Source organism: Phalaenopsis equestris, unplaced genomic scaffold (assembly GCF_001263595.1).
Source record: "Phalaenopsis equestris unplaced genomic scaffold, ASM126359v1 Scaffold000382, whole genome shotgun sequence".
Lineage (NCBI taxonomy): Eukaryota > Viridiplantae > Streptophyta > Magnoliopsida > Asparagales > Orchidaceae > Phalaenopsis > Phalaenopsis equestris.
Genome location: NW_018164824.1, coordinates 25,410 through 52,908, shown reverse-complemented (window position 1 = coordinate 52,908; position 27,499 = coordinate 25,410). Strand labels below are relative to the sequence as shown.

At 31.6% G+C, this 27,499-nt stretch overlaps 1 protein-coding gene across 2 annotated transcripts; it reads left to right on the top strand.

The window, feature by feature from the left end:
- The first annotated feature begins 31 nt into the window (after positions 1–31).
- Positions 32–27,499, top strand: LOC110026601 (binding partner of ACD11 1). 2 transcript variants are annotated; one of them, XM_020727599.1, is made up of 5 exons: positions 32–126; positions 17,114–17,233; positions 20,194–20,269; positions 26,006–26,119; positions 26,908–27,499. In XM_020727599.1, the coding sequence occupies exons 2-5, from the start codon at positions 17,118–17,120 to the stop codon at positions 27,331–27,333; spliced, it is 732 nt and encodes a 243-aa protein (XP_020583258.1). In that variant the 5' UTR covers positions 32–126; positions 17,114–17,117; the 3' UTR covers positions 27,334–27,499. The 2 variants fall into 2 exon arrangements, with proteins under 2 accessions (XP_020583258.1, XP_020583259.1); XM_020727600.1 differs by lacking the exon at positions 32–126 and having other exon boundaries at positions 17,095–17,233.

The following is a 27,499-nucleotide window of genomic DNA, read 5'->3' as shown; positions in this document are numbered from 1 at the left end:
CGTCCGGCCATTGGCTAGGGATGATTTCGTACTTTTGCCATTGGTCCATGTTCTTAATTCGGTGGAGCGGTGGCTTCAGTGGCATTAGTCGTCGCTGCGGCCAAGCATCAAGCACCGAGGGTTAGGGTAAGCAATTTCGAACATTAATTGGTATTTATTTGTAGTTTCGTTGTTGGTTGTTATGGTTTGTTTCGGTTACCGTCGTTAGGTTTCATCATGTTGTTCAGGGAAAAGATGCGTCGTTTTCCACTTTGATTCTGTGTTAATTTTTCGATCTGGAGGTAGATGACTGATTCTGTCGTGTTCGGTCTTTTACATTTGGGAGACTGGTTGTATAATTGGAGGACACGAGTTAAGGGGTGAATTTTCCTTTTGGGTGGACAAAATGGAAGTTTTCTGTGTCGCCTTTCTTCACGAAGAATTAAGAGATTGGAGCCTGGAAATGCTTAAATTAGTTCGAATGAAAATCAATGATAAATTGCCGACCCTGCATTTATTTAGAATTATAAACTACCATATTCAACATGAAATTCCTTTTGTTGATATTTCTGAACTAAATAGCACATTATTTGTTTAATGGAAGTTAATTATAAGTTGATCGTGCTCAATTAACCTCTGCTATGGATGCTATTATCCATGGGTGAATACTATAGTTGCTTGGTTATATATCCGATAAAAAAATCCTTGTTTTGCTCGTCAAATTATCATCGAAGAACATCTTCATAAAGTTTTTTTTTTTTTTTTTACCAGGATAAATTAACTTGTTGTTTTGATTGCTCATTGGTTAGAAGGGGCATTTACATACATTGCATCCAATTCTTTAGCATTTACATATGCAACACGTAAACTTTGCTTTTGAACATTTATACCATCCAAAACATTTATATCACAACAAAAATACCATCATTTTAAACTTTAAAAAGTGATTACACCTTTTCATGCATAGATGAGGTGGTGTGCATGTAAAAACTGAAGTTTAGGTATTAGATATGCGGATACATAAGAATTGGAACGCATGTATATAAATCTTCCTAGTTTGAAATGAGTTGTTACCATGTACTTTAGTCTAACATTTGCAATCAATTCATCAGAGAGATATTTGCTGTCATCTGCTGCCATCATAATTGCTGTTTCTTTCGCATGCTTAGGATCAAGGCATATTGGCTTCACCTATGAGTAACTTATAGTTAAAATGGTTACTAAGCAAGCATATGTGTAGTTAGGACCAAAAAAACTGACCTTTTTGCTTGTAAATTTATCTATTATATATCTTTTTTTCATCAAGCTTAAATATGTAAAACTTCAAACTGCCGAAAAATTATAGCTTGAAATTAGCAAGCATTTGAGTTTTAGTGAAAGTTATTTATACATTGAGTGGATTTGAAAACACATCTATGACCTCAACAATGCCCCCCAATATATCTGTTGCCAATAACATGGAATGTGCATGATTAGTGTATTAAAACATGAGTTGTGAAACTAGAGCCTCTTGGATTAATACACAAGATGCCAACAGCCAGCCACGGTTTCATTTGTTTTTCATACATAAAACATGCATTTATTATATTAAAGGTTTATTATCAATGATGCCACTTTGTAGTTCCCTAGAATTTATTATTCTGGAAAAAAAAACTACGAGCACATATAACAATGCATCACTCATTTTATGCTATTTGCTACAGTAAGATATGATACTGCTTTTGTTTATATAAAATACTAATGTTGTTTATTGTCATGAGTATTAGAATTTATGTTGGCATTGTGAAAATATACTAAAAAACCTGTCAATTGTGTTTTTGCAATGATTGTTACAAATTAAGAAAATTGAAACCAAAATTTTTAATGTGAGCAATAACAATTGATGAAAACTACTTGAAGGTGCTGAAGCTGATATTTAAATCTCTATGTAGCATAACCTTGTTTTTTGTGCTCATGAAAAGACCTTAGCAGGAAGATGGTGTATAATTAGTGTATTCAAATTAGTCAATTGGTGTTAACCAAGGCTTATTTGGTAACTTTGTGCTTATTAAAAAAGTTTTTTGAAAAGAAGAAAAGATTCGCGGGAATTGATATTGAAAGGCAAACTGTATTGTTTTTCCAAGCAGTCAAAATTGATTTATTATCTTTTATTTATCCTTAAAAGTCTTTGACATATATAAATAAAATTTGTTTCTAATATATAAAAATTGCTTGTGATTTCAATCAAATGAAATTTTAACCTTTTATTTAGAAAACAAATTACAACCAACCCTTGATTATTGTTGAATTCTAGCAATCATTAACATTGCCAAGTCATTCATGGGAACCTTTGTTGGTAATTGCAATAGAATTATTGGTGTAGGAGAAGTGGAAGCTATATCCCAACCCTTAATGCTATGGAGTTTTTTTATTCTAGTCATTGATCATTATTGATATTGACTTGAGGAGAATCTCGATTGTAAGCGAAGCGGACGCAAAAAACATTATTGTCATTGATTTTTGGAGAATCTCAGTTGTGAGATAAGCTGAGGCAAAGAACATTTATACCCCAACTCTTAACAATGTGGAGTTATTATCCCAACTTTATTTTCATCAGCTTTGATTTCGGGACATCACGAGTGTGGGAGAAGCATGAGTGGAGAAACTTTGTATTTTTATTTTGCATGTTCTTGTCCACGTAGCACTACATTCTTGTCCGAAGCTAAAAGCCAAGAACTATCCAACGACTCCTAGAATGCTGACCAAGTTGCGGTCCCATTAATCGGTTATATGCCATAAGATTTGCTGCCATGTTCCTCCTAGCTTAAGGCCAACTAGATCATTAAAGAGACATTGACTGTATTATTTCCCAGCATTTCTACCCGATTTTCTTCTCCACTTCTGATCAAATTCACTCTTTGAATCTCCAAATATTTTGTCTTTTGGCCTCTTTAATTTTTGTCATTTAATCTAACCAGTCTTTTGGCCTCTCTAATTGCCTCATTCTTTGGTTTGCTTATAAATTCATAATCCTTAATCTTTAGTGAAGACTTTGGCCTATTTGACTTTTTAAGAGCCTGCAAAAACTATAATTCTATTATTGAGAAGAGACTTAAGTGCGGTAGCTTGTATCTTGTTCTTTTTTTTCTGTGACAGTAATGGATTGTTTTCCTCTCCTACAATAGATGTGGGCCAACGTGTTGAACCATTGAAACCTTCTTGTGTGCTTTCTTCTCTCACCTTCTCTCTTTTCCCAGTCTCTTGCAGATCCAACGCCACCATTTGGCAGGGATTAATTCATCTTGGAGGTTCACCCTTCTTGAATGAACAGTGAGCCTTGTCCGATAGCAACTCTTTTTGCTAGGATAACTTTCTGCTCTTCACATTAACCTATCCCTTTCTGCTGCATAGTTGTCTATGCTAATCCTCGATAATTGTTGGCGATGCTGCAACTATGTGAGAGTTATAGGTGTAGGTATAGCAAAGTGGAGAAAAATTGCATCCTAAACCTTGATCTTCATCAATGTTGGCAATAGGAGACTTAGAGACTGAATAGAAATTAAAAGGGTCCCAACTCTTAATGCTTCAGTGATTTTTAATTTGTAAGGGCACAAATGCCTAATTTCTTTGGAAGCGCATAATGTAATAAATTAACTTTGGAGAAGCAAAAAAAATGCTTCATTTATAGATATGATGTATAAACAATAAAAGATGAATACATGCTTTTCATGTATACTTAGTTTACTAAATTATGGAATAGTTACTTTATTATGTTTCTATGGTAAGGAGTAGTATATGCCTGTTTTTGCCTGACGAATTACTTTTAGGTCTATCCGTGCTTTGCACCTTTTTAGTGTTGTTGGAAATGCATTCAGTACAAGTGAATCACAGAAGCATATGTTGTTTAAATGTCAAACGAATTGATCCTAAAATAAACTTTTGTATATCTTCCTCCATGAGAGCAACTTTACCATCATTTTGCTTTAATTATAATTTGAATATACATCTATATTTAATATATGATATAAGTATCTTGTAATGTTCACCCTTTTATTCAACTCCTAGACAATTTTACATTTAACTAATATCAGTGCATTTCTATTATTTTAGCAAACCAATATAAAATTAGAATTATTAAATAGAGAAATATATGAATCACGTTTTTCATTTTCTATCTAAACTATTCGTAAATTCGCAGAGAAGGTTTTTTAGCTAAAATAATTTTTTTTAATGTTCAAAATAAGATCTATAATACTTTCATTGTCGGTCCCAAGCCTGAACGTGAAAAATAGAGGGTTGCATTAGGTAGTTTACAATCAACGTAAAATTTGTTCAAAAAATCATGACAAATCTTTTTGATCATTGTGTAAGTGTTAGAGCGTCTCCCGGAAGCGACGCGTTGTATCACCTAAATACAGTGAAAAGTGTGCAAGGGCCGCTATATCGACTCCCGGGTGAAGTTTCAAATAAGCAAGGGTTCCCACATTACAGACGGATGTGGTAAAAAAGTTAGTCCATGAAACTAATGAAACTAATATTATGATATGATCTTGGAATATAGACACTCTCAATGGTAAATTAATGGAATTAGTTGATATTATGATTCATAGAAAGATTAATATCTTATGCATTCAAGAAACTAAATGGGTTGAAGAAAATGTTAAGAAGATTGATAACTTAGGTATTGAACTTTGGTACTCTTGTAAGAGTCACACTGGAAATGGTGTAGGTGTAATTATAGATAAGAGTTTGAAAGATAATGTTGTAAAAACTAATTGAGTTGGAGATAAAATTATAGCTCTTAAGATTATTATTGATACTAAGATTTTTAATATTATAAGTACCCATGCCGCTCAAGTAGGTTTAGATATAGGGTCTAAAGATAAATTATGGAATGACTTAGCAGACTTAATACAAATGATATCTCTTGAACGAAGAATTTTTATTGGAAGAGATTTAAATGAACATGTCGGTAGAGTGATAGAAGATTTTTGGAATATTCATGGTGGCTACGGTTTTGGAGTGACTAATGAAGAAGGTAGAGTCATTTTAGATTTTTCTTTAGCATATGATTTTGTTATTACTAATACTGTTTTCAAGAAAAGAGATAACATTTTATCATTTATAAGAACAGATATAATAAAACACAAATTGATTATTTTCTTATGAGAAGAAGGGATCGTCGAGATTGTAAAGATTTTATAGTCATTCGAAGTGAGGATTTAAGTACCTAACATCAATTATTAGTTCTAGATTTTAAGATAAAGAGGTGTAAAATAAAAAAAATACTAAGACTCATTATCGTATAATTACACAGGGGAACCTAAAAGACAAATAAAATTATTTTTATGAGTAAAATTTAAGTTTTCAAAATTTGGGATGTTTATGAAGAAACAAATTCTATGTGACAAAAAGTAACAAACACCACTAAACAAGTAGCAAAAGATGTACTTGGAGAATCAAAAGAAAAATTTCTATAAATAAAAATAGTTGGTGGTGCAATAATAATGTGTAAGAAAAAATAAAATAAAGAAGTTAAGTTATAAAAATTAGCATTTTAGATTTTTCTTTAGCATATGATTTTGTTACTACTAATACTGTTTTCAAGAAAAGAGATGAACATTTTATCATTTATAAGAACAGATCTAATAAAACACAAATTGATTATTTTCTTATGAGAAGAAGAAATCGTCGAGATTGTAAAGATTTTATAGTTATTCGAAGTGAGGATTTAAGTACCTAACATCGATTATTAGTTATAGATTTTAAGCTAAAGAGGTGTAAAATAAAAAATACTAAGACTCATCATCGTATAATTACACAGGGGAACCTAAAAGACAAATAAAATTATTTTTATGAGTAAAATTTAAGTTTTCAAAATTTGGGATGTTTATGAAGAAACAAATTCTATGTGACAAAAAGTAACAAACACCACTAAACAAGTAGCAAAAGATGTACTTGGAGAATCAAAAGAAAAATTTCTATAAATAAAAATAGTTGGTGGTGCAATAATAATGTGTAAGAAAAGATAAAATAAAGAAATTAAGTTATAAAAATTAGTTTAAGTGTAAAAGCTTAGAGAACTGAGAAAAATATCAAACTGTTTACAAGAAGTCTAAAAGAACAATTCGTGACGCTAAAAATTCTGCTTTTAGTGATTTTTATAACAGATTAGATACTAATAAGGGTGAAAAATATATGTATAAACTAGCCAAACATAGAGAAAATAAAGGTAAAAATTTAACTCAAGTAAAGTGTATTAAAGATAAAAATCAAAAAATGTTTTTCTTAGGAAAATATATTCAACATAGGTGGGTGAGTTATTTGATAAATGTTTTGATGAAGTTTTTGAGAATATGATCGATCTTAGTGATCTTAATATCGTTAGTAATAATAACACGTTTTATTTTTACCGTTGCATTAGTAAAAATTAAGTTGAGGCTTTAAAGAGAGGGGGCTTAAAAAAAAACCAAGGGTGGAAAGTCTGTAGGACCTGATGATATCCCAATTTAAGTGTGGAAATATTTAGGAGATTTAGGTTTCTTGGCTTACTAAACTTTTTAATATTATTTAAAAAATTAAAAAGATGCCTGAGGAGTGGAGGAAGAGTATTTTGGTCCCATTTTTAAGAATAAAGGGGATGCACAAGAGTGTGCAAATTATAGAGGAATTAAGTTGATGTGTCATACTTTAAAATTATGGAAGAGGATATTTGAACAAAGGTTAAAACGAATTACAAAGATTTCTCATAATCAATTTGGATTTATGTCGGACAGGTCTACTATGGAAGCTATATATTTATTGGAAGGTTTGATGGAGAAGTTCAAAGATAATAAGGAGGATCTACATTTGGTTTTTATGATTTAGAAAAAAGCTTACAATTAGTTTCCAAGAGATATCCTTTGGAGAGTTTTTGAGAAGAAAGGTGTTGATATGACTTATATTCAAGTCATTAAAGATTTGTATACTAGAGCTGTTACTTATCTTCGAACTGAAGGAGGATTAATCAAATATTTTCCTATTTCTGTTGGATTACATCAGGGATCGGCTTTAAGCCCATATCTTTTTTGCTTTAATTATGGATGGTCTTACTGAACATTTACAAGAGGATGTACCTTTGTGTATGCTTTTTGTTGATGATATCTTTCTCGTGGATAAGACTGGAGAAAAAGCCCAGAAAAGGCTCGAATTATGAAGGTATACATTGGAGTCTGAAGGGCTTCATTTGAGTAGAACTAAAACTGAATACATGGAATGTAATTTTAGTTGTAGTAGCTCTAATGACAGAAGTGTAACTTTGGGTGATCAAATTATTAAAAGGTGTGAACAATTTAAATATCTTGGGTTTGTTGTTCAAAGCGATGGTGATATAGATGGGGATATTAATAGTAGAATTCAAGTTGGTTGGTTGAAGTGGAGGAATGCTTCGGGTCTTTTGTGTGGTAGAAAAGTACTGCTTAAACTGAAAGGAAAGTTTTATAAGATGGTGGTGAGATCTGTAATGCTCTATGACGCTGAATGTTGGCCTTTAAAAGAGAAGCATAATACTAAGTTAAGTGCTGCCGAGATGAGAATTATTAGGTGGATGAGTGGCCTTACACTTAGAGACAATGCGAAATGAATATATCCGTGATAGGGTTGGTGTTGCTCTAGTGACGGGCAAAATTAGAGGGAGTTGTCTTAGTTTGTTTGGTCACATTAAATGTCGACTGATGATCCGATTAAGAGAGTAGTTGTTTTAGATTCTACTTATGTTAAGAAAGAGAGACACAGACCTAAGAAGACTTGGGTTTATTTGTTGTTTTAGATTCTACTTATGTTAAGAAAGAGAGAGACAAACCTAAGAAGACTTGGGTTTATTTTATAAAAAAATGACCGTAATTTATTAGAACTAAATGAAAATATGATACTAAATAGGACGCAATGGAGAAAAAGGATTCATGTAGCCGACCCCATGTAGTGGGATTAAGGCTTTGTTATTATTGTTGTTGTTGTTCAAAATAAGATCTATATTTTATTTTATTTGTACATCCTATGTATGTATGTGTTTGTGTCTGTGTGTGTGTATCTTTGTGCAATTAGAAAATATTTTACATCATTTATTTTCATCCATTGGATATTTATTTTGAATTTTATTTAGAGTATTATTACCCAAAGTTTAGCATATGAATTTTTCTTGCTTCTCATAAGATCAATATTGTATTATCTATCATATAGTATTTATCTAAAAGATTTTTTTTTATGTTCAATTATAATATATCATACATCCTATGTATATATGTATTATGTATATATGTTTTTGTGTCCGTTTGTATATCTTTTGTGTCATTAAAAAATATTTAACATCATTTAATTTCATCCATTGGATATTTATTCTGAATTGTCTTTAGATTAATATTAGCCAAAGTTTAGTATTTGAATTTTTCTTGCGTCTCATATGGCAATTTAAGGACAAAATTTAGAAAAGATTTCTTTTGTTAAGTTAACAAATTAATGAAATTAAGATAAAGTTAGTAAAAAACTTGAAAAATCCACTTACTTTATATGAGATGCTATTAAAGTTTGAGTGACAAGCACTTTGTGCACGTGCATTCTTATTATTTGTGAAAAATAGGACTACTATTTCATTTTTATAGAAATGCTTTAAAGGGATGATGTAGAATTTATGATTGTGTAGATCGGCCACCCAACTTTACCTTTGTGTCTTTGCTGGAGCATTTTTATATATTATGCTCTATCCAAAATGAATAATGCTCGTAATGCACATTGGCTATTATGCTGACTAAAGCACCTTTTTGTTGCCCGAGAAAATATGCTAGAATAAGATACCAAGTCCTCATTTTTGAAAACATGATGGTTAAACAAATAAGAAAAATGTTGGCCGACCAAATTAGCTGACCATAGGCTGACATGCACTGCTAGATCACCATGGATATTTGTGAATTCACAGACTTGTAAAGCTTTTGCTTTGTGTGAAATATTTAAAACAATCATGAGATAAAATGACATCTTTTTATAATTAGTTTGTTTATCTCTAATTTAGCCTAAAAGCTGTGACGGGGTTCATGTATACACCCAAGCCAACATACATGGTCAGGGGATGTCTCTCTATCCATATATTGGATAGAGAGAGGTTGGATTCCTTTTGAGAGGAGCATCCTTGTATTTACTATTGACTCACATTATGCATTTTGAGTCAAAATATTATGGGGAAATTGACATACGTGCCACAAAATGCTTGCGTATTTACATATCTAACACCTAAAGTTCGATATTTATACAAGTGATAGGAAAACTTCCTTTTTTTCTTATTCCTCAATTGAAAGAATATGTTACATATTTATATACATTCATATCTTTATAGATTAGGAATATTTCTAATATCGATAAGATCTTGTAATTAGATTTCCTCTAATTATGTTTCATAATATCAATTATCCTAATATATACACATCCTAATATACAACCATTAGACTTAATACTTTTCATAACACTCTCCCATAAGTTTGAACATATCATCCTAGTTTGTTACAAATATAAGTGACTCTAGCTTCATTAAGGGCCTTTATGAAGATCTTCTCTAGTTCTTGCCCAATTTTTACATGAGCTGTAGAATTTAAATTTTGTTGAATCTTTTTACGAACAAAATGACAATTTATCTCAATGTGCTTAGTTCGTTAATGAAAGATAGGGTTTGAAGCAATATGAATTGCAGTTTGGTTATCACACCACAATTTTGTTGGAACTGTCATTTTAAAACTTATTTCAACCAAGAATTAGGAGACCCACATCTAATCACTTGAAGCTTGTTCCAATGCTTGATATTCGGATTCTAAATTGGATCGTGGCACTACATTTTATTTCTTACTCTTCTATGAGACCAAATTACCTCCAACAAAAACACAATATCAATTAATGATCTACGACCAATCTTGGAAGTTGCCCAATCTACATCAGAGGAACATTCAATATTTTTATGCTCATGATTCTGATATAGAATCCCTTTTTTAAGGAGCTCCTTTGAGGTAACATTAGTATCTATTCTAGAGCTGACCAATGATAGATTGTGTGGGAAGACAAACTTACTTCTAGTACTAACTAAATACGTAATGTGAGGCCGAGTCACTATAAAGTAGCTTAATTTTCCCACTAACTTTCTATATTGTTCAGGATCATTAAGGCTCTTCATTTTTGGTAAGTTATTGATTGTAAAGCATCAGGGCATTGCATGGACAATTTTTTTGTTTCTGCTAACAAATCCAACACATTTTTCCGTTGAGATGAAAAGATACCTTTCTTGATCCATAATACTTCAATCCTCAAGAAGTACTTCAAGAAACTCAGATCTATAGTGTTGAACTGATTTCAAAGAAATAATTTTAGTGATAAGATTCTATGCACATTGTTTCAAATAATAATAATTTCATTAACATATTCCACCAACAAAATGATACCAAAAGCACATTATAATAATGATTTCAAAGAAATAATTTTAATGATAAGATTCTATGCTCATTGTTTCAAATAATAATAATGTCATTAACATACACCACCAACAGAATGATACCAAAAGCACATTATTAGTAGAATGCAGTGTGATCACTTTTACTCTTCTACATCTCAAACTTTTCTACTGCTTGACTAAATCTTCCAAACCATGCCAGGGGGATTTGCTTCAATCCATATAATGACTTTCAAAGACGACATACTTTCTCAAACTCCCCTTGAGTAACAAACCCATGTGGTTGCTCCATGTATACCTTTTCTAAAAGATCACCATGCATAAAGACATTCTTCACATCAAGTTGGTGTGTGAGCCAATTATTCATTGCAGCCAAGGACAAGAAGAGGTGAACCAATGCCAACTTAGCTACTGATGAGAATTTGTCCAAATAGTTAATCCCATAAATTTGAGCATAAGCATAACACAATTAACCAAACTATGAGACGAGCTACAAATCCATTATAATAAAACTCAACTATAAATACTCATTTATTGCCAACAATGTTCTTAGCAGAGGGTAATTAAATTTTCAAGTTCAATTTTTAATTAAGACATTCATTCTATCAAGCATCGCTGCCCGCCACCCAGAATGGGATAGGGCTTGTTAAACATATTTGAGGACCCCAAGGGAAGCAATAAATGAGCAGGAAATAGAAGATAATTTATCAGAATTAGCAAAAGAGGAAATGGGATAGACAAATTAACGTTTACCTCTACGAAGAGCAATAGTTCACTCGAGATTAGCAGGAGAGGAATCCATTGAAGAAGATGATACTGGTGTCGAACTAGAATCAAGGGGGCGAGATCTTATCGAGTATACAATGGTGATATGTGATCTAGGCCGAGGTACTGGTGGTGGAAGTAGAGCTGAACTAATGATATGATACATTAACAACTCATCAAAATCTTGTGAGGTTGGCATCAACAGCGATCATGCACCTGCTTGATACATTAACAACTCATCAAAATCTTGTGAGGTTGACATCAACAGCGATCATGCACCTTCTTCAACACCTCCTTCAACAACAACAACAACAACAAGTCTTTATTCTGCTAAGTGGGGTCGACTACATGAATCCTTTATTCTTTCTGTACTTCTCCATCAAACCTCTCAATAAATGTATAACTTACATAGTAGACCTGTCGGGCATAAATCCAATCTGATTATGAGAAACATTCGTATCACTTGTTAACCTATGTTCAATTACCCTCTCATAATTTTAAAGTATGACAAATCAACTTAATTCTCTATAATTTGCACGCTCTTGTGCATCCCCTTTATTCTTAAAAATGAGGACAAAAATACTCTTCCTCCACTTAGACATCTTTTTAGTTTAAAAATAATTTTAAAAGTTTAGTAAGCCAAGAAACTCCCAAATCTCCGAAATATTTCCACTTTCATCGGGATATTATTAGGTCATATTGATTTTCACATTTGGTTCTCTTTAAAACCTCCTAAACTTCATTTTTACTAATGCGAAATAAAACATATTATTATTAACGATATTAACATCACTATGTTCGATCATATTTTCAGAAACATCATTGAAAGATTTATCAGATTAGCCCACTCACCTATTTTGAATATCTTCTTTTAAAAAAATCACTTTTTGACTCTCATTTTTAATACACTTCGAGTTAAATCTTTACTTGTATGTTTTCTTTGTTTGGCTAGTTTTTACATATATTTTCACCCTCTTTAATATCTAATTTATTATAAAGATCACTAAAAACAGAATTTTTAGCGTCACAAATTGTTCTCTTAGGCTCCCCACGAGCCACCTTTTAAAAACAGAATTTTTAGCGTCACAAATTGTTCTCTAAGGCTCCCCACGAGCCACCTCTTTTATTTTTTTCAATTCTCTAAGCTTTTACATTTAAACTAATTTTTATAACACCTCTTATATTTTATCTTTTTTTACATATTATTATTTCACCATCAACGATTTTTATTTATAACAATTTTTTCTTTTGATTCTCCAAATATATATTTTGTCACTTGTTTAATAGTTTTTGTTACTTTTTGTCACATAGAATTCACTTCTTCATTAACATGTAAATATGGAAATCTTGAAGTTTACTTATAAAAATAATTTTATTCGTATCTTTTAGGTGGCAATCTATTTCTGTGACAATGATTTCTAATATTTTTTATCTTACAACTCATCTTAAAATCCAAAACTATTAATCTATGTCTAGTACTTAAATTTTCACTTGAAATGATCATACAATCTTTACCTCCTATAAAAAAGTAATCAATTTGTTTTTTATTAGATCCATTATTATAAGTAATAATATGTTCATCTATTTTCTTAAATAAAGTATTAGTAATAACAAAAGCAAATGCTAAAGCAAAATCTAATATAGTTTTACCTTCTTCAATAATCACTCTAAAACCATAGCCACCATTAATTTTCCAAAATCTTCTACCACTCTACCAACATGTACATTTAAATCTCCCTCAATAAATTTTTTTCTTCAGGATGTATCATTTGTATTAATTTTCTGGGTCATTCTAGAATTTTTTTTATAACTTATATCTGAATCTACTTGAGGAGTATAAATACTTATAACATTAAAAATCTTAGTATCAACAACAATCTTAAAGGCTATAATCTTATCTCCAATTCTATTTATTTTTTCAACATTATCTTTTAAACTCCTATCTATAATTACATCTACATCTTTTCTAGTGCGACTCCTACCTAAATACCAAAGTTTAAAACTTAAGTTATGAATTTCCTTAGTTTTTTTAACCTATTTAATTTATTGAATAAAGTTTTATCTTCCTATGAACCATAATATCAACTAATTTAATTATTATTCTTATGAGAGTGCCTATTCTAAGATCTTATTCTAATAGTATTTTCATAGAATAATTTTTTTACTTGCATCCATCCTTAATATGAGAACCTTTATTTATTTGACACTGCACCCGGGCGCCGGCGTAGTGGCCCTTGTACACTTTTCACTGTATTCAGATCGTACAACATGTCACTTCCATGGAACACCCTAGTATTTACATAAATGTTTAAATGATTCATGTCATAATCATGCACCTGTTTGAAAGGGAAATAATATTGATACCTTTTTCTTTAAATGAGTATCTTAGAAAGACACCTTAGTGACTTAAGGTCTACTTTAGAAACTTGTAGATGAGTGTCACGAACAAAACAAGTACACTCAAACATACGTGATTCAAAAGGAGATAGACATTTAGTTGGAAAAAGAATTTGGTAGGGTATCTGATTCTGTAAAATAGTAGACATTCATTTGATTGATAAAAAAACATGCAATAGAAACTATATCAACTCATAATTGTTTGGGTACATTAATTTGAAACAAATGAGCTCTAGTTTTCTCAATAAGATGTTTATTTTTTCTTTCAACTACTACCTTTTGGGATGGAGTATCAACAAACGATTGCTGGTGAAACATCCTGTTTTATGTAATGATGTTTGAAAAAGTGCAGAGAAATATTCTTTACCATTGTCACTTCTCAGAATATTAACAGAAATATTGAATTGTGTTTTAATTTCATCACAAAAGGATTGAAAATGTGACAGTAACTCAAATCGAGATGTCTTAAAGTATAACCAAGTCATGCGGGAAAAATCATCCACAAAAGTGACAAAATATTGACATTCATTAGTTAAAATAGGACAATATTCTCATACATCAAAATGAACCAACTCAAAACCATGAAAAATTCCTTTATTAAATTTATGAACATTCGACAAATGATGGTGTCTAGCAAATTGATACGACTCACAATCTAAATATGATAGTTACTGAAACTAAGGATATAACTTTTTTAGCATTGATAGTGATGGATGTCATAATTAATCATGGGCCTCAAATGGAGATAAGTTGTTGGAATAAACTATGGGTCTCGTCCTTTGCCAATAATCTTCGTCGTACGATCCTAAAATAAACAATGGCTGGGAATGAATAAGATACAACAATTAAGAGTACGTGTGATCTTGCTAACATAGACAATATTAAACAAGAATTGAGGTAAATTAAGGACAAATGTTAAAGGTAGTGTAGGTGTAACATTAATGGTGTCCAAACTAATAACATTGAAGGTAGATCCATATTTAAGTTGACGGAAAAAAAGGTATTTATAAAAGGTGCAAAAGAAAATGATCCATTGTGTGGAAGAGAAAGAAGATAAGTATCATTGTTACCTGACTCAGTAAGGTCAGTGACAGAGGGAGATTTCTTGGATGCTTACTGAAATTGGTTGAATTTAGCATGTTCCTCTGCAGAAATCGAGATAGTATTACTTGAGAGGTCTTATTAGTGGTGACCATGTGAGTTGGTTGTGATCTAGATCCCTTTTGAATCTTTTTAGCAAGTTCTGGCACGTTTTCTTCGTATGAATAGCCTCATGCCAGTAGTAGCAAACTACCATCGAGCCTTGATTCACACAATTTGAAGTTCCACTTTCATATTTATGCCGAGACTGAGGTTTACTGATGTTTGCATTTTTTTGGCTAGTAAGAGCACTAAGTTATTGTATGGATGAAATTTGAGATATTTGAATAGTACACAACACTATTATAGGCTTACCTCAAAGTAGTAACTCCAGAGTTAGATAATATTTGTGATTTGACACTTTCATATTATGAGTTGAGGCCAATTAGAGAACTCATAATAGTCATTTGTTCTCTTTGAGCTTGTTGACTATGAACATCAATATTGAAAGGCAATTGTGCATTTAATTCTTCATAAATGCGTTTAAAGTGAATACACTACATGTTAAGTGATTGATCATGTTGTTCAGCTCGATACAACTTCTTGCTTACATGAAATATTTGAGAAATATTGTCTTTTCTAGAAACAAAAACACTAGGTCCTTCATCGCACTATAATAACACAATCACAATAAGTAATATAACTAGATTGATTAGGTTCGAGAAACAAAAACACTAGGTCCTTCATCGCACTATAACACAGTCACAATAAGTAATATAACTAGATTGATTAGGTTCGATGGAGTTCCGTATTTTTAAAAGCTGGGCATCCACTATCATACACTCAAAATAATTCGAATCAGTCTCAGATGGAGGATTATCAATGAGGCGACTCTCTTGAGAAATACTTTTTAGATGGAGTCTCATAGGTTTATTGCAATAAAAATAATCGATGCTTCATCTGTAATCTCAGCTACCGATGAAACTAAACCTGTCACATTTTTTTTTTCACCGTCCATGTTTATCACAAAATATTCAAGGAGTCCTCAACTCAACGACACTATTGAGACATTCAATGGAGATGTAATCAAACCTATAGTCGAACTCAATCTTTTAAGGGACGCTAGCGCAACCTCTCCCCTTATGGCAATTGAGGCCCTGAATTGCTTCCAGACGTTCAATGGAGATGCAATCGAACCTATAGTCGAACTCAATCTTTCCATGGACGAAAGCACAACCCATCCCCTTATTGCAGTTGGGGCCCTGAGGCTAACTAATGGAGCTTAAGCAGACGAAGTTGAAGACTAAGACGGTGCAGTCGAAGATGAAGCATATGAATTGCTTCCAGACGAAAACGAAGCATGTGAATTGCTTCCAGATGAAGACGAAGCATGTGAATTGCTTCCAAACGAAGATGAAGATGAACCCAACGAAGAAGTTGAAGTAGACGAAGCTTCAACGAATGCCCTAATCCCGTCGCAAGAAGAAGAGAAAGCTTTGATTAGTGTCTTCGGGACCACACGATGCAGACAGAACTATCTTAATGCCAAACGACATAGACGGTCAAGGTTTAAGGCTGCACTTGCTTCGACGAACGACACATAAGATCGAAGAGAAAGCTTCAACGGACAACACAATGTAGGTTTTTGCAGGCCAAAGACGAATGCCGCAACGATCGACCTCGACGAAGATGATTGACCTCGACGAAGACGATAGATAAGGGTTAAGACCCCACTCGGGTGTGGGGAACGAAGCCGAACAGAGGAGGGCGACTTGTCGTGCATAGCTCTATGCCATATGACGGAAAAACTTTATTATTCCTCAATTGAAAGAATATGTTACATATTTATATACACTCCTATTTTTATAAATTAAGAATGTTTTTAATATATAAAAGTTCTTGTAATTAGATCTCCTCTAATTAGGTTATTTAATATCAATCTTTTTAATATACATCCTGTAGATTTAATACATGACATGACAACACAAAACTTTGATGTCATAAATCTATGCATGAAATGAAAACGTGTATTATACTCGTAAAAAGTTACTAATAGTTGTGTTTTTTATGTGATGTTAAAATTTTGAGTGTTACATATGGGTGTTAGAGATGTAAATATATAAGTATTATGTGGTATGTATCTAAATGCCTCAATATAATAATAGAGTATGGTTTTTCATTACAACTGCTCTTCATTGCTTGCTATCATGCCCGAGGGTAACTTGGCTTTGCATTATAGCAAATGATATTGAGCCCAATCTTTCTTTGAAGTTGGTAAACATCATAGCTTTTCCTCTTAAGCATCATTTAAACAGTTTACTCATGTGTATTTTATATTGTTATTAGTTTTTTTTCTTTTACTTTTAGATGAAGCATAGTAAGTCGTGCTGCTTTTGCTGCCATATGATTTAGTGAAGCATAAAGCTTTTTAGTTTCTTTGATTCATTGCAGATTCATGAGTGAGAATCTTTATATAGTTGAGGTCTCCAACCTCTCGCCAAATACTACAGAGAGAGATCTTTACGATTTCTTTTCTTTTTCTGGTGTTATCGAGCACATAGAGATTATCAGGTGAGAGTACTCTACAATCTTTGTAAGATTTTCCAGTGTTTCCTTGGCATATGAAATTATTTGTGCATGCTCAGCATGCATTTTGTAATGGTACGCCTATAGACACGTAAACATAGGGCTTGTTTGGGATTTTTTTAATTTTTCATTTTTACTTTTTTTTTTAAAACATGTTTGTTTGGCGTATTTTTCATATATTTTTATTTTAAAAACACGCTTGTTTAGTGTATTTTTCATATATTTTTATTTTTTATTTTGAAAAACAAATTATCTTATTTTTAAAAACACTTAAAAACATTTAAAGTTGTTTTGAGTGTTTTAATAACAACTAAACATGTTATAACATAACAAACATGTTTTATTTCAAGTAAAAGCATTAAAAAGAAAAAAAAGATCCCAAATGTCTCCTTATCATACATGCATGTGCAAACCACCCAATTGAATTTAGAGGAGGATCTTGAAACAAACTAGATTTATTTTGGGATAGTCAAAAAACGAATAGAATTATGACAGTGCGCCGAAAAGATGTTTAAGCTTTAGGGTAATAGATGTATGTTAAATTACATGAAGAAGCTTCTGTTGGCTTTAACAAAAAAAAATTAAAAAATAATAATAATAATAAAACACTCAATTCATATCTCTTTACTTATCTAGCTAACTTTGATCTTTTACATACATACCACCTTATCTATGCTTGAAATGGTGTTTTCACTTTTTAAAAGTTAATATAGTTATATTGTTGATGTGATATGAATGATTTGGGTGGCGTAAATGTAAATGCCCCTAACAAAAACAGTTGGATGGTATTCGATTTTTGAAATAAAACCAGCGCAAACCAATTTTAAATTAGTTCTTGCAAAGGCATCTTGCTCGAGAAGTTTGTCAACGTGCCATTGAGGTAAATTCTAAGCATCAAGGCCCTTATATGATGCTTAACTTGTAAAATGGAAGGAAGTTTGCTGCAGAAATTGATAAAAGGAAAAGAGGGCTACAAATGCTTGTCTTACAAAGAAAACAAATGCACCCATACACCGTATTTCTTTTATGTGGGAAAAATACTATTGAAGACCCACAAATAGTGTTGTCAACCCAATAAATTGCTTGTGATAAAGAGAAGATAAATTTTGACCAAATTAAAAAAAAAATAAAAAAGCTGAGAAGAAGAGCAATTCATCTTCTTTCCTCATGCGTTGGCTTTTATCTATGATAATGAATTAAAATATTTAAATAAACGACCTCTACTTTGAGTTGGTTCATGCCAGTAATAAACCCAAAAAACTCAAATTTCATTAGACAAGCACGCTTGCATCAAATATTGGTTATTAGATAAAAAAGAATTTACAGAACTTTAGATCATTTTCATGGTATCATTTCTGATTCATCTATTGGTAAATCTTTGGGAAAAGCTTGAACGCATTAGGTACACCCTTTATAAATGTGACATTTGGTCTAATACTTTTGGACTTAAAAATAAGATTTGGGTTTTGTTACAATTAGAAAATGAAAGATAACATTTTTTTTTAATTATAGGTGCTGGACTAGACGATAGATTTCTAATCTATTTATATGAAAGGGTTTCAGATATTTTAGTATGCATTTCTTTAACCATGAAATATGAGTAGTCTATATGAGTTGAAATCATGTTAATTTTATTTTATTTTTATTTTTATGAAGGTGAGGATCTTAATTTTTGTTTGAGAGAATTTCTATATTTTAGTATTAATTAACTTAAGTTATGCAGAATTGGCAATTTAATAAAATTTTAGTTCGCAGGATAACCAATGGCATGGTTATAAATCATTTTTGATTTTCTCTTTCAAATAAGTTTTTTAGTATGTTTTGATGGGCATCTTGTCACACGTATATATTGATGTTGGCTATTGTATACCTTATTATGAATTCACATGTATGTGGAGAAGAGCATAACTTTGCATGTGATAGTAAGTATATAGGTGTATATGAATTAGCATTTTCTAAAAAAAAAAAAAAATGAATTACTAGTATATCTTTCTTTTTAATTTTAAATGTTCTAAAAATGACTTGAGTTTCATAACTTCTCTGCAATCCTTTATGAAAGCATATGTTGGTGAGTGTGAACTAATAGGATCAAAATTTGGCTCGTTTAACAAACAATCAAACCCAATATTCAACCCAAAAATTTAAGCATTCGAGCAAAACCCAATCATTTGGTATTTTTTGAATTTTTTTCTCATCTGATCTATAAGAATAAACCCAAAGCTTCACAATGCTTAACAATCTTCCTCTCATATGAGAGTTTACTAAATCATCTATTATTCTCCCACAAATGGAAGCTTTATTAATTATTATATACCAAAAACTCAATTTTATGGATGCACTTTGTGAGTCCCCTCTGTTAAACTTCTCATAACCTTGATAGAACCCACCATTATATATGAACCTCTCAATTCCATTAGTACCATTAGCTTTGATACAATTTTTTAGGGAATGTAAGCTTAAGGTGTGCCGAGTTGGTCTTGATCATGCATTAGTGGTCAAACACATTTTTAACTCAAAAGCTTCATAGGTCTATTGGTGGGGGTCAATCAGTTACAATTTTTACACCATTAGTCTTTTGAAAAATCATTTGTGCACATTGATTTGTGCTAACAAAAATATGAATGGGAATTATATGGGAAATCCAATTTGAGCTAATAAAAACAGTGAAACCAATAAAATGTAATAGATTAATACTAAAAGGAAGAAAGTTCAGAAATTAAATTGCAAGTAGTAGAAGGGGACAAATGCTCTGTGTTGTTTTGAAATTTGTTTAAGACTGCTAATGAAGAAAGAGAAAGTTAGCCTAGTTGCCATTCATAAACAGCAGGTTGTTCTTATTTGAATTTAAAATTTAGATGCTATCTTCACCGTTAAACTATTAGACATAGCTCCTTGTCTCCTGCATATGCATTTAATGACGACTTCTATGATTTTTGTGGATGCAGATTAGGAGATTATGGTTCTACTGGGTATGTAACATTTAAAGAACCTCATGCCTTGGAAACTGCAGTTTTGCTCAGTGTAAGTTCTTTTAAAAACTTCTCTAAGAAAAAAATAGGCATTTTTGCTTGTTTATAATTTTGGGAAATTTACATACAGAGCACACAATTCTTTTGTATTTGTATATCTCACACCTAATCTTTCATATTTACATACATAGCACTTTGGTACTTTAAACCTATGCATGAATTGGCGTATTTCACTTTAAAAAGTAGTAATAGCACTATTTTTTTATTGATATTAAAGAGTACAGTGTTATGTGTGTAAATAATGATGTTTAGGTGTGAGATGTGTAAATACATAAGAATTGTGTGTTATGTATGTAAAATACTAAATGCTCCTATGATTTTTTGGCGCATACACATAGAAGGAAAGAAAAAAGAGTTGTAAATACATAAGAATTGTGTGTTATGTATGTAAAATACTAAATGCTCCTATGATTTTTTGGCGCATACACATAGAAGGAAAGAAAAAAGAGTTGTAAATACATAAGAATTGTGTGTTATGTATGTAAAATACTAAATGCTCCTATGATTTTTTGGCGCATACACAGGAAAGAAAAAAGAGTTGTTATTTGGTTTGAGAATAAACCTATTGCGTTTGGAACTGTTGTTTTGTTCTGTACATGCAACTTTGAACATGTTGCCAATAGAAGAAAATAATTTACGATTTTAGCTGTTCTTCTTTTTTTCTTTTTTTTGCATGCCATGAAGACAAAATTGAGCAAGAGTAATATCTAATTTGAAGTTGAAAAATAAGATTTCTAGTTATTTCAAATAGCTTTAGTTTTGTGTTAATAGATGTGCCAATTTTTTTTTAATAAAATATTCATTATTTTGAAGCTTATCTGTTAAAAATGTTATTTCATACTGGATTACAGGCTGCCATTCCAATGATTCAATCAGTCACTACATGTTTTGTTATTTCATAAAAATTGAGCATCTAAGTAGGCATTTGGGCCATAGGAAGCGGAGATAAATATGTTAACTAACCCTCCTATGAAGTTATGAAAAAGATGGTCAAGCAAAAACTAATTTGATGGAATCTGAAAATATTCTCTCATAAAAACAAAGAATTAAATGTAAAATTATTAGTTACTACATCAATATCTAAAATTACTTTGATGACTGTATTTTGATGTCACCAAATGGGCTGTACTTTGTGAATGAATGCCATAATAGGAACACGTTAATATCGAAGAAGATTTTAAAGATCATGAAGGGGCATAATGAATTTTGATGAAAAGATACATATGTTCTGAGAGTTTTTTTTTTTGAAAATTTTTTGAACCTCATATGATATATTATTTCCCTGTCTAAGATAGAACCTCATTGGAAGAACATATCAATTTTTCAGGCATACTTTAAACATGAAAAAAAAGCAAATTTATTTTCAATAGCATGAGTTGCATGAATCCTGCCAAATTAACTTTTGAACGCATGAATTTAAAAGATGAGCTACACCCAGAACCCTATAAAGTAGCGTGAGGGGACAAAACTATAATTTAAATAACCCAAATGTGTCTTGCCCCATTCAACTTTCCATATATCTTGATAAGATGTGGCGTGAGTTTTTACCATTTGATGTTGCTGATGGCTTTTTGAGCTTGATTGTACCATTCAGATGTGAGGTATTTTAAAAGATCTACTTAGGACAATGGTACAATGATTTTCTTTTTTTAATTCTATCGAACCTAATGAGCTTTTTGCATTAAAAATCAAGTGTTTGAAATAATCTAACTCCTACATATTCTAAACTTCATGTTTTTGAGAAAGAATGCAGAGTTCGATAGCTAAATTATGCCTGGATAGGTTTAGAATTAAACCAAGATGCCATTGAGAATAGATTAATGCGTTAGGATGTCACTTCATTGCTCTCTAAATTTAAGGAATTATGTCTTGATGAACTTTTAATGAGTTGCCGTGACTTAGGGTCATGTAGGAACATCTAGGATCCTATTGATGCGGTCTTGTTTACGATTTTTTTTTCACTATATGATAAACCCGACTGAATTCATTGTATTAAATTGACGTGTTGATGAGCAATTAAGGAAAGAATTTATCAGAACCATTCAGATGTGAGGTATTTTAAAAGATCTACTTAGGACAATGGTACAATGATTTTCTTTTTTTAATTCTATCGAACCTAATGAGCTTTTTGCATTAAAAATCAAGTGTTTGAAATAATCTAACTCCTACATATTCTAAACTTCATGTTTTTGAGAAAGAATGCAGAGTTCGATGGCTAATTTATGCCTGGATAGTTATAGAATTAAACCAAGATGCCATTGAGAATAGATTAATGCGTTAGGATGTCACTTCATTGCTCTCTAAATTTAAGGAATTATGTCTTGATGAACTTTTAATGAGTTGCCGTGACTTAGGGTCATGTAGGAACATCTAGGATCCTATTGATGCGGTCTTGTTTACGATTTTTTTTTCACTATATGATAAACCCGACTGAATTCATTGTATTAAATTGACGTGTTGATGAGCAATTAAGGAAAGAATTTATCAGAGAGTGCATGAGTAGATTGTGTAGCGTCTCCTTTACCCTAAAAAGGAAGGATTTTGGAGGATGTTCATGAGTAGTCAAACAATTAATAAGATCACATCACTTGATTTGCCATAACGAGATTAAATGATATGTTAAACCTGATGATTGGGTTAATATGATCTTTTCAAAAACTGATTTGGGGATTTGTTACCAGCAAATCACAATGAGAAAAGGGAGATAAGTAAAAATCATTTTTAAAACAAAAGTTGATTTATATGAATGTTATTACTGCCTTTTTTATTAACAAATGCTCATAGTGCTTTCATGTGGCCTGTGAATTATATGTTCAACAACGTTTAATAGGGATGTTCCATGTTGCTTGTTTTGATGAAAATTTGATTTACAAAAAAAAAAAAAAAAAAAAAAAAAAAAAAAAAAAAAACCGAAGCTAAGGGAAGATGCGGCTAGGGCTGTCAAAGATACTCGTGGTTCATATGTTCGACTCGTTAAGTAGCTCATGTTCAAGTCATTCATTAAGCAAGTGAGCCGAACACGAATAATTTTTTTGAGGTCAATTTATAAACAAGTATAACACAAATATAGATTTGTTCGCTCGTGTTTGGCAGCTCGTTTTTTTGGCTCGATATAATTAAATAATTAAATAATAGTATTTTTCATATTGGTTTTATCTTAATTTTTTTATAATGTATTTAAAAAATTCATGTAAGATATTTGGCTAGTATAAATGTAAAAAGTAAATTTGGTGAGGAATTATGTCCACATGAAAGCAACATGGAAGATCCCTATTAAAAATCAAGTGTTTCAAATAATCTAACACCTACATATTATAAGCTTCATGTATTTGAGAAAGAATGCAGAGTTCGACGGCTAATTTATGCCTGGATAGTTTTAGAATTAAACCAAGGCACCATTGAGAACATATTAATGCATTAGGATGTCACTTCATTGCTCTCTAAATTTAAGGAATTATGTCTTGACTAACTTTTTAATGAGTTGTTGTAACTTACGGCTAGGGCTGTGAATTTAGCTCGACGATTGTTAATCACAAGAAGATTGATTTGAATTTTGACTCGGATTGAGATAGAATCGAAATTAATGAGCCAAGCTACGAGCTAAAATTTGGATCAATTTTTTTTCAAGTTTTGAGCTTGCTCAAACTTGGCTCGTTTACATCCCTGGACGTGGCCTAGAGCAATTAATTTAGCTTCTACTTTTTAGCCGTTTATTTAATCATCCGTGAAGGGCCTTTATTTAATCATCCAGTTATAGGACCCTAGCAATTTAATTTTTTATTTTTCATTTAATTTTAGTGGTTAAATAATGAATTTGCTTACTATTTTTGCTGAATTCAAAGAAAAAACTAAAGAAAATAACACGAAAGAGAGAAAGGAAGCTAAGGGAAGTAGATTTGACAAATAAATTAATTAAGATATTTGTTTATCATTTAATAATCTCTTTCCTTCTAATCATCTCACCATAAATCCGATGAAGATATTAGATTTAATCTTATAGAACAATCCAAAAAATTTCTATATTCCCCTTGAAAAATCGTACTAATTTCACAACATTTCACATCATTCTTTTGTTTTTTTTAAACATAATATAATTATATTGTTGTGTCAAGTTCATTGTGAAATAGTTGTCCATTTTCATGATGGGATATTAATCCAATGCAGCCAATGCTAGTATCTTTTCTATTTCTATCATCTCTTATTCATGCATCCGAAGACTAGGTTTTGAGAGTGCTTTCCCACCTCTTACTATTCCCATTCACTGCATGAAGTTGCAGCCAAATGCAGTGAATTCCTCTCCTGCATTATGGCCAGCTGATTTCTCCCTATTATATCTTTAATACGATGAATTTGTTCTCTGTTATTGGTGAATTGCAGAGGATGGTCAGCAAGCAGTAAGAATTCAAGATAGAAACATAGGGGTAATAAGAATGTTTGATGACAATAAAATCTAGAGGCATTTACATAAATACCAAAAAATTCTTATTTATTTACATATCTAACACCTAAACTTTCATATTTACCTGCATGCTACTCAGATTTTTAACTTCACATCAAAAATGCCATAATCACTATCTTTTTAAAATTGAAATACACCCAAGTGTTATAAGTGTAAATATCAAACGTTGGGTGTTGAATGTGTAAATACATAAGAATTATGTGGTAGTTTTCCTAAAATCTAATATGGTTATTTATTATCAATTCATGGTATTCTCTACTAGTCGATCGTCTCACCATATCGGTCCCGTAAGAAAATCCAAATACCTCTTGAAAAATCCTAGATAAAAATAACTTTTATACAACCTACTGCATCATTTTCGAATCCATTTCAAATTGTGTCACAATTGTATTGCTGTGTCAAGTTGATTCTGAATTACATTTTGATCTTCAAGTTCATTCAAGTGTTAGAACTCTTTGAATAATAACGAAATTTTATATGTAATTGAAGTTGTTTGCTTATTTCTAATTAAGCTCAAAGAAATGCTATTGAGAAATATGGTCTACATCAACTTGAATTAAAATGTTAAGATTGAATGGCCTATTCAGAGGAGCATATATACTTATACTTGAGGCTTATTTGGGACCATTTTTGTTTTTTTATTTTTTCTTTGTTTTTTTGAACAAGTTTATTTGATGCATTTTTTTAAACGTTTTTATTTTTTTATTTCTGAAACAAATCTACTTGTTTTTGAAAAGATTCAAAATGACATTTAAATATTTTGAATGTTTTTAAAAATAACCACCACTAATAAATATTTTTTATTTCAAAGTGAAATATAAACAAAACAAGATAAAAATAAATAGGGAGATTTACATAACTTCTGCCCAATCCCTATGTATCAACATATCAGCCGCCTCTTCAATTTTTCCCTTCAGACCACCCAACTATGCCGAAAACATAAGAATATGTTGATCTCTACATAAAAATTGAAGTTTGGGTGATTGATATGTTAGTACATAAGAATTGGGTGGTAAGTATGTAAATACCCTACCCAAAAAAAAAAGTAAAAAATAAAAATTAAAGTGATCCCTAACAGCCCTTCTTTAACATCAATAAGTGACAGGAATTTTACAACTGTATAAATTGAACATGTTGATTGATTATGGTTAAACCTTCTTAGATAGAAAGTTGATCAATCTGAGTGCTGATTGCCCTAATGTGTATTTTCTCTTCTGAATGCTGGCCATTCATCTTTTTAACCACATTAACTGCTCTTAATTTTCTTAGGGAGCCACCATAATAGATCAACAAGTGTGCATATCTCGTTGGGGACACAACGAAGAATCTTCAAGCTTTTGGGAACAACATTCATGGAGATTGGATGATGATGATGAGACAATGGTATGTTTTTGTACACAAACATTAATATTCTTCTTTTATTACAATATGCATTGTTTCAAGCTTGTTAGAACAACCCGAGATACTCAATGATTGAGTTTTTGCAACACTTCGTCGTAACCCAAATATGGTTTTCTTATGATTTTGTTTGGATTAAAGGAAAGTGAAACCTAATCTCAACATTAATTGACTTGTATCTTTAAAATTTCTTTGAGGATTTACATACATCCACTCAATTCCTATGTATTTACATTTCTAACACCTAAACTTAATTTTTTACATACATACTACCTTACCTAATACTTATGCATGAAAAATGTGTATTTCACTTATTAGAAGTTAAAATGGTGATATTTTTTATGTGCTATGAAAGAATTGGGAGGTGCAAGTGTAAAAAAGCAAAGTTTAGGTGAGATATATAAATAAATAGGAATTAGGTTGTATGTATTTACATATCAAACACCTAAACTGCAATTTTTACATATACAACCTTACCTATGCTCGAGAATGTGCATTTTACTTTTTAAAAAGTTGAAATGGTGGTATTTTTATGTAATATGAAAGATTTGGGAGGTATAAATGTAAAAAACAAAACTTAGATAGTACATGTGTAAATACACAGGAATTGGTTGATGTATGCAAATGCCTCACTCTTTTTTCATTTCACTCAACATTTCTTTTAGAAAACAATTGAGGATATGAAATTAAACACTATTAATCTAGATTGATTGATTCAACAACCATTGATCTGAGATTTCACCTCAAATTCTCTCACTCTTAAAACCAAACAGAGACATGCGGATCTCTTCACCACCACACCAAGAGAGGCCATAAACATAACACAAGAGGTGGTGAAGACGATGTTAGCAAAGGGCTACATCCTTGGCAAGGACGCGTTGCAGAAGGCGAAGGCCTTCGATGAATCCTATCAGGTTTCTTCCCGCGCCGCATCGAAGGCCGCCGACGTGAGCCAAAGGATCGGTCTCACTGATAAGATAAATGCGGGTTTGGATGCCGTTCTTGCAGTCGACGAGAGATATCACGTAAGGGAGGCGACTAAAACCGTGGTTTCTGCAACTGGGAGGGCGGCGGCTGCCGTCGGGAGCTCTATCATTAACAGCAGCTACTTCTCCGCCGGAGCTCTTTGGGTGTCTGATGCTCTCAGCAGAGCTGCGAAGGCGGCGGCGGAACTCAGCGAAAGGGGTGCTAGAAATTGAAGCCTGGTACAAATATGGTTTGTTGAATATGTTTTTACTTGTAGATAATGTTTGAAATGCTGCAGAGGCTTTTGTTATGGAGTTGGATTGATGAAGTTGGTGTTTATAGAAATAAGCCCTATTAATGCCACGTTTTACCTTTTATTTGCAATTTCTGAACTTTGAA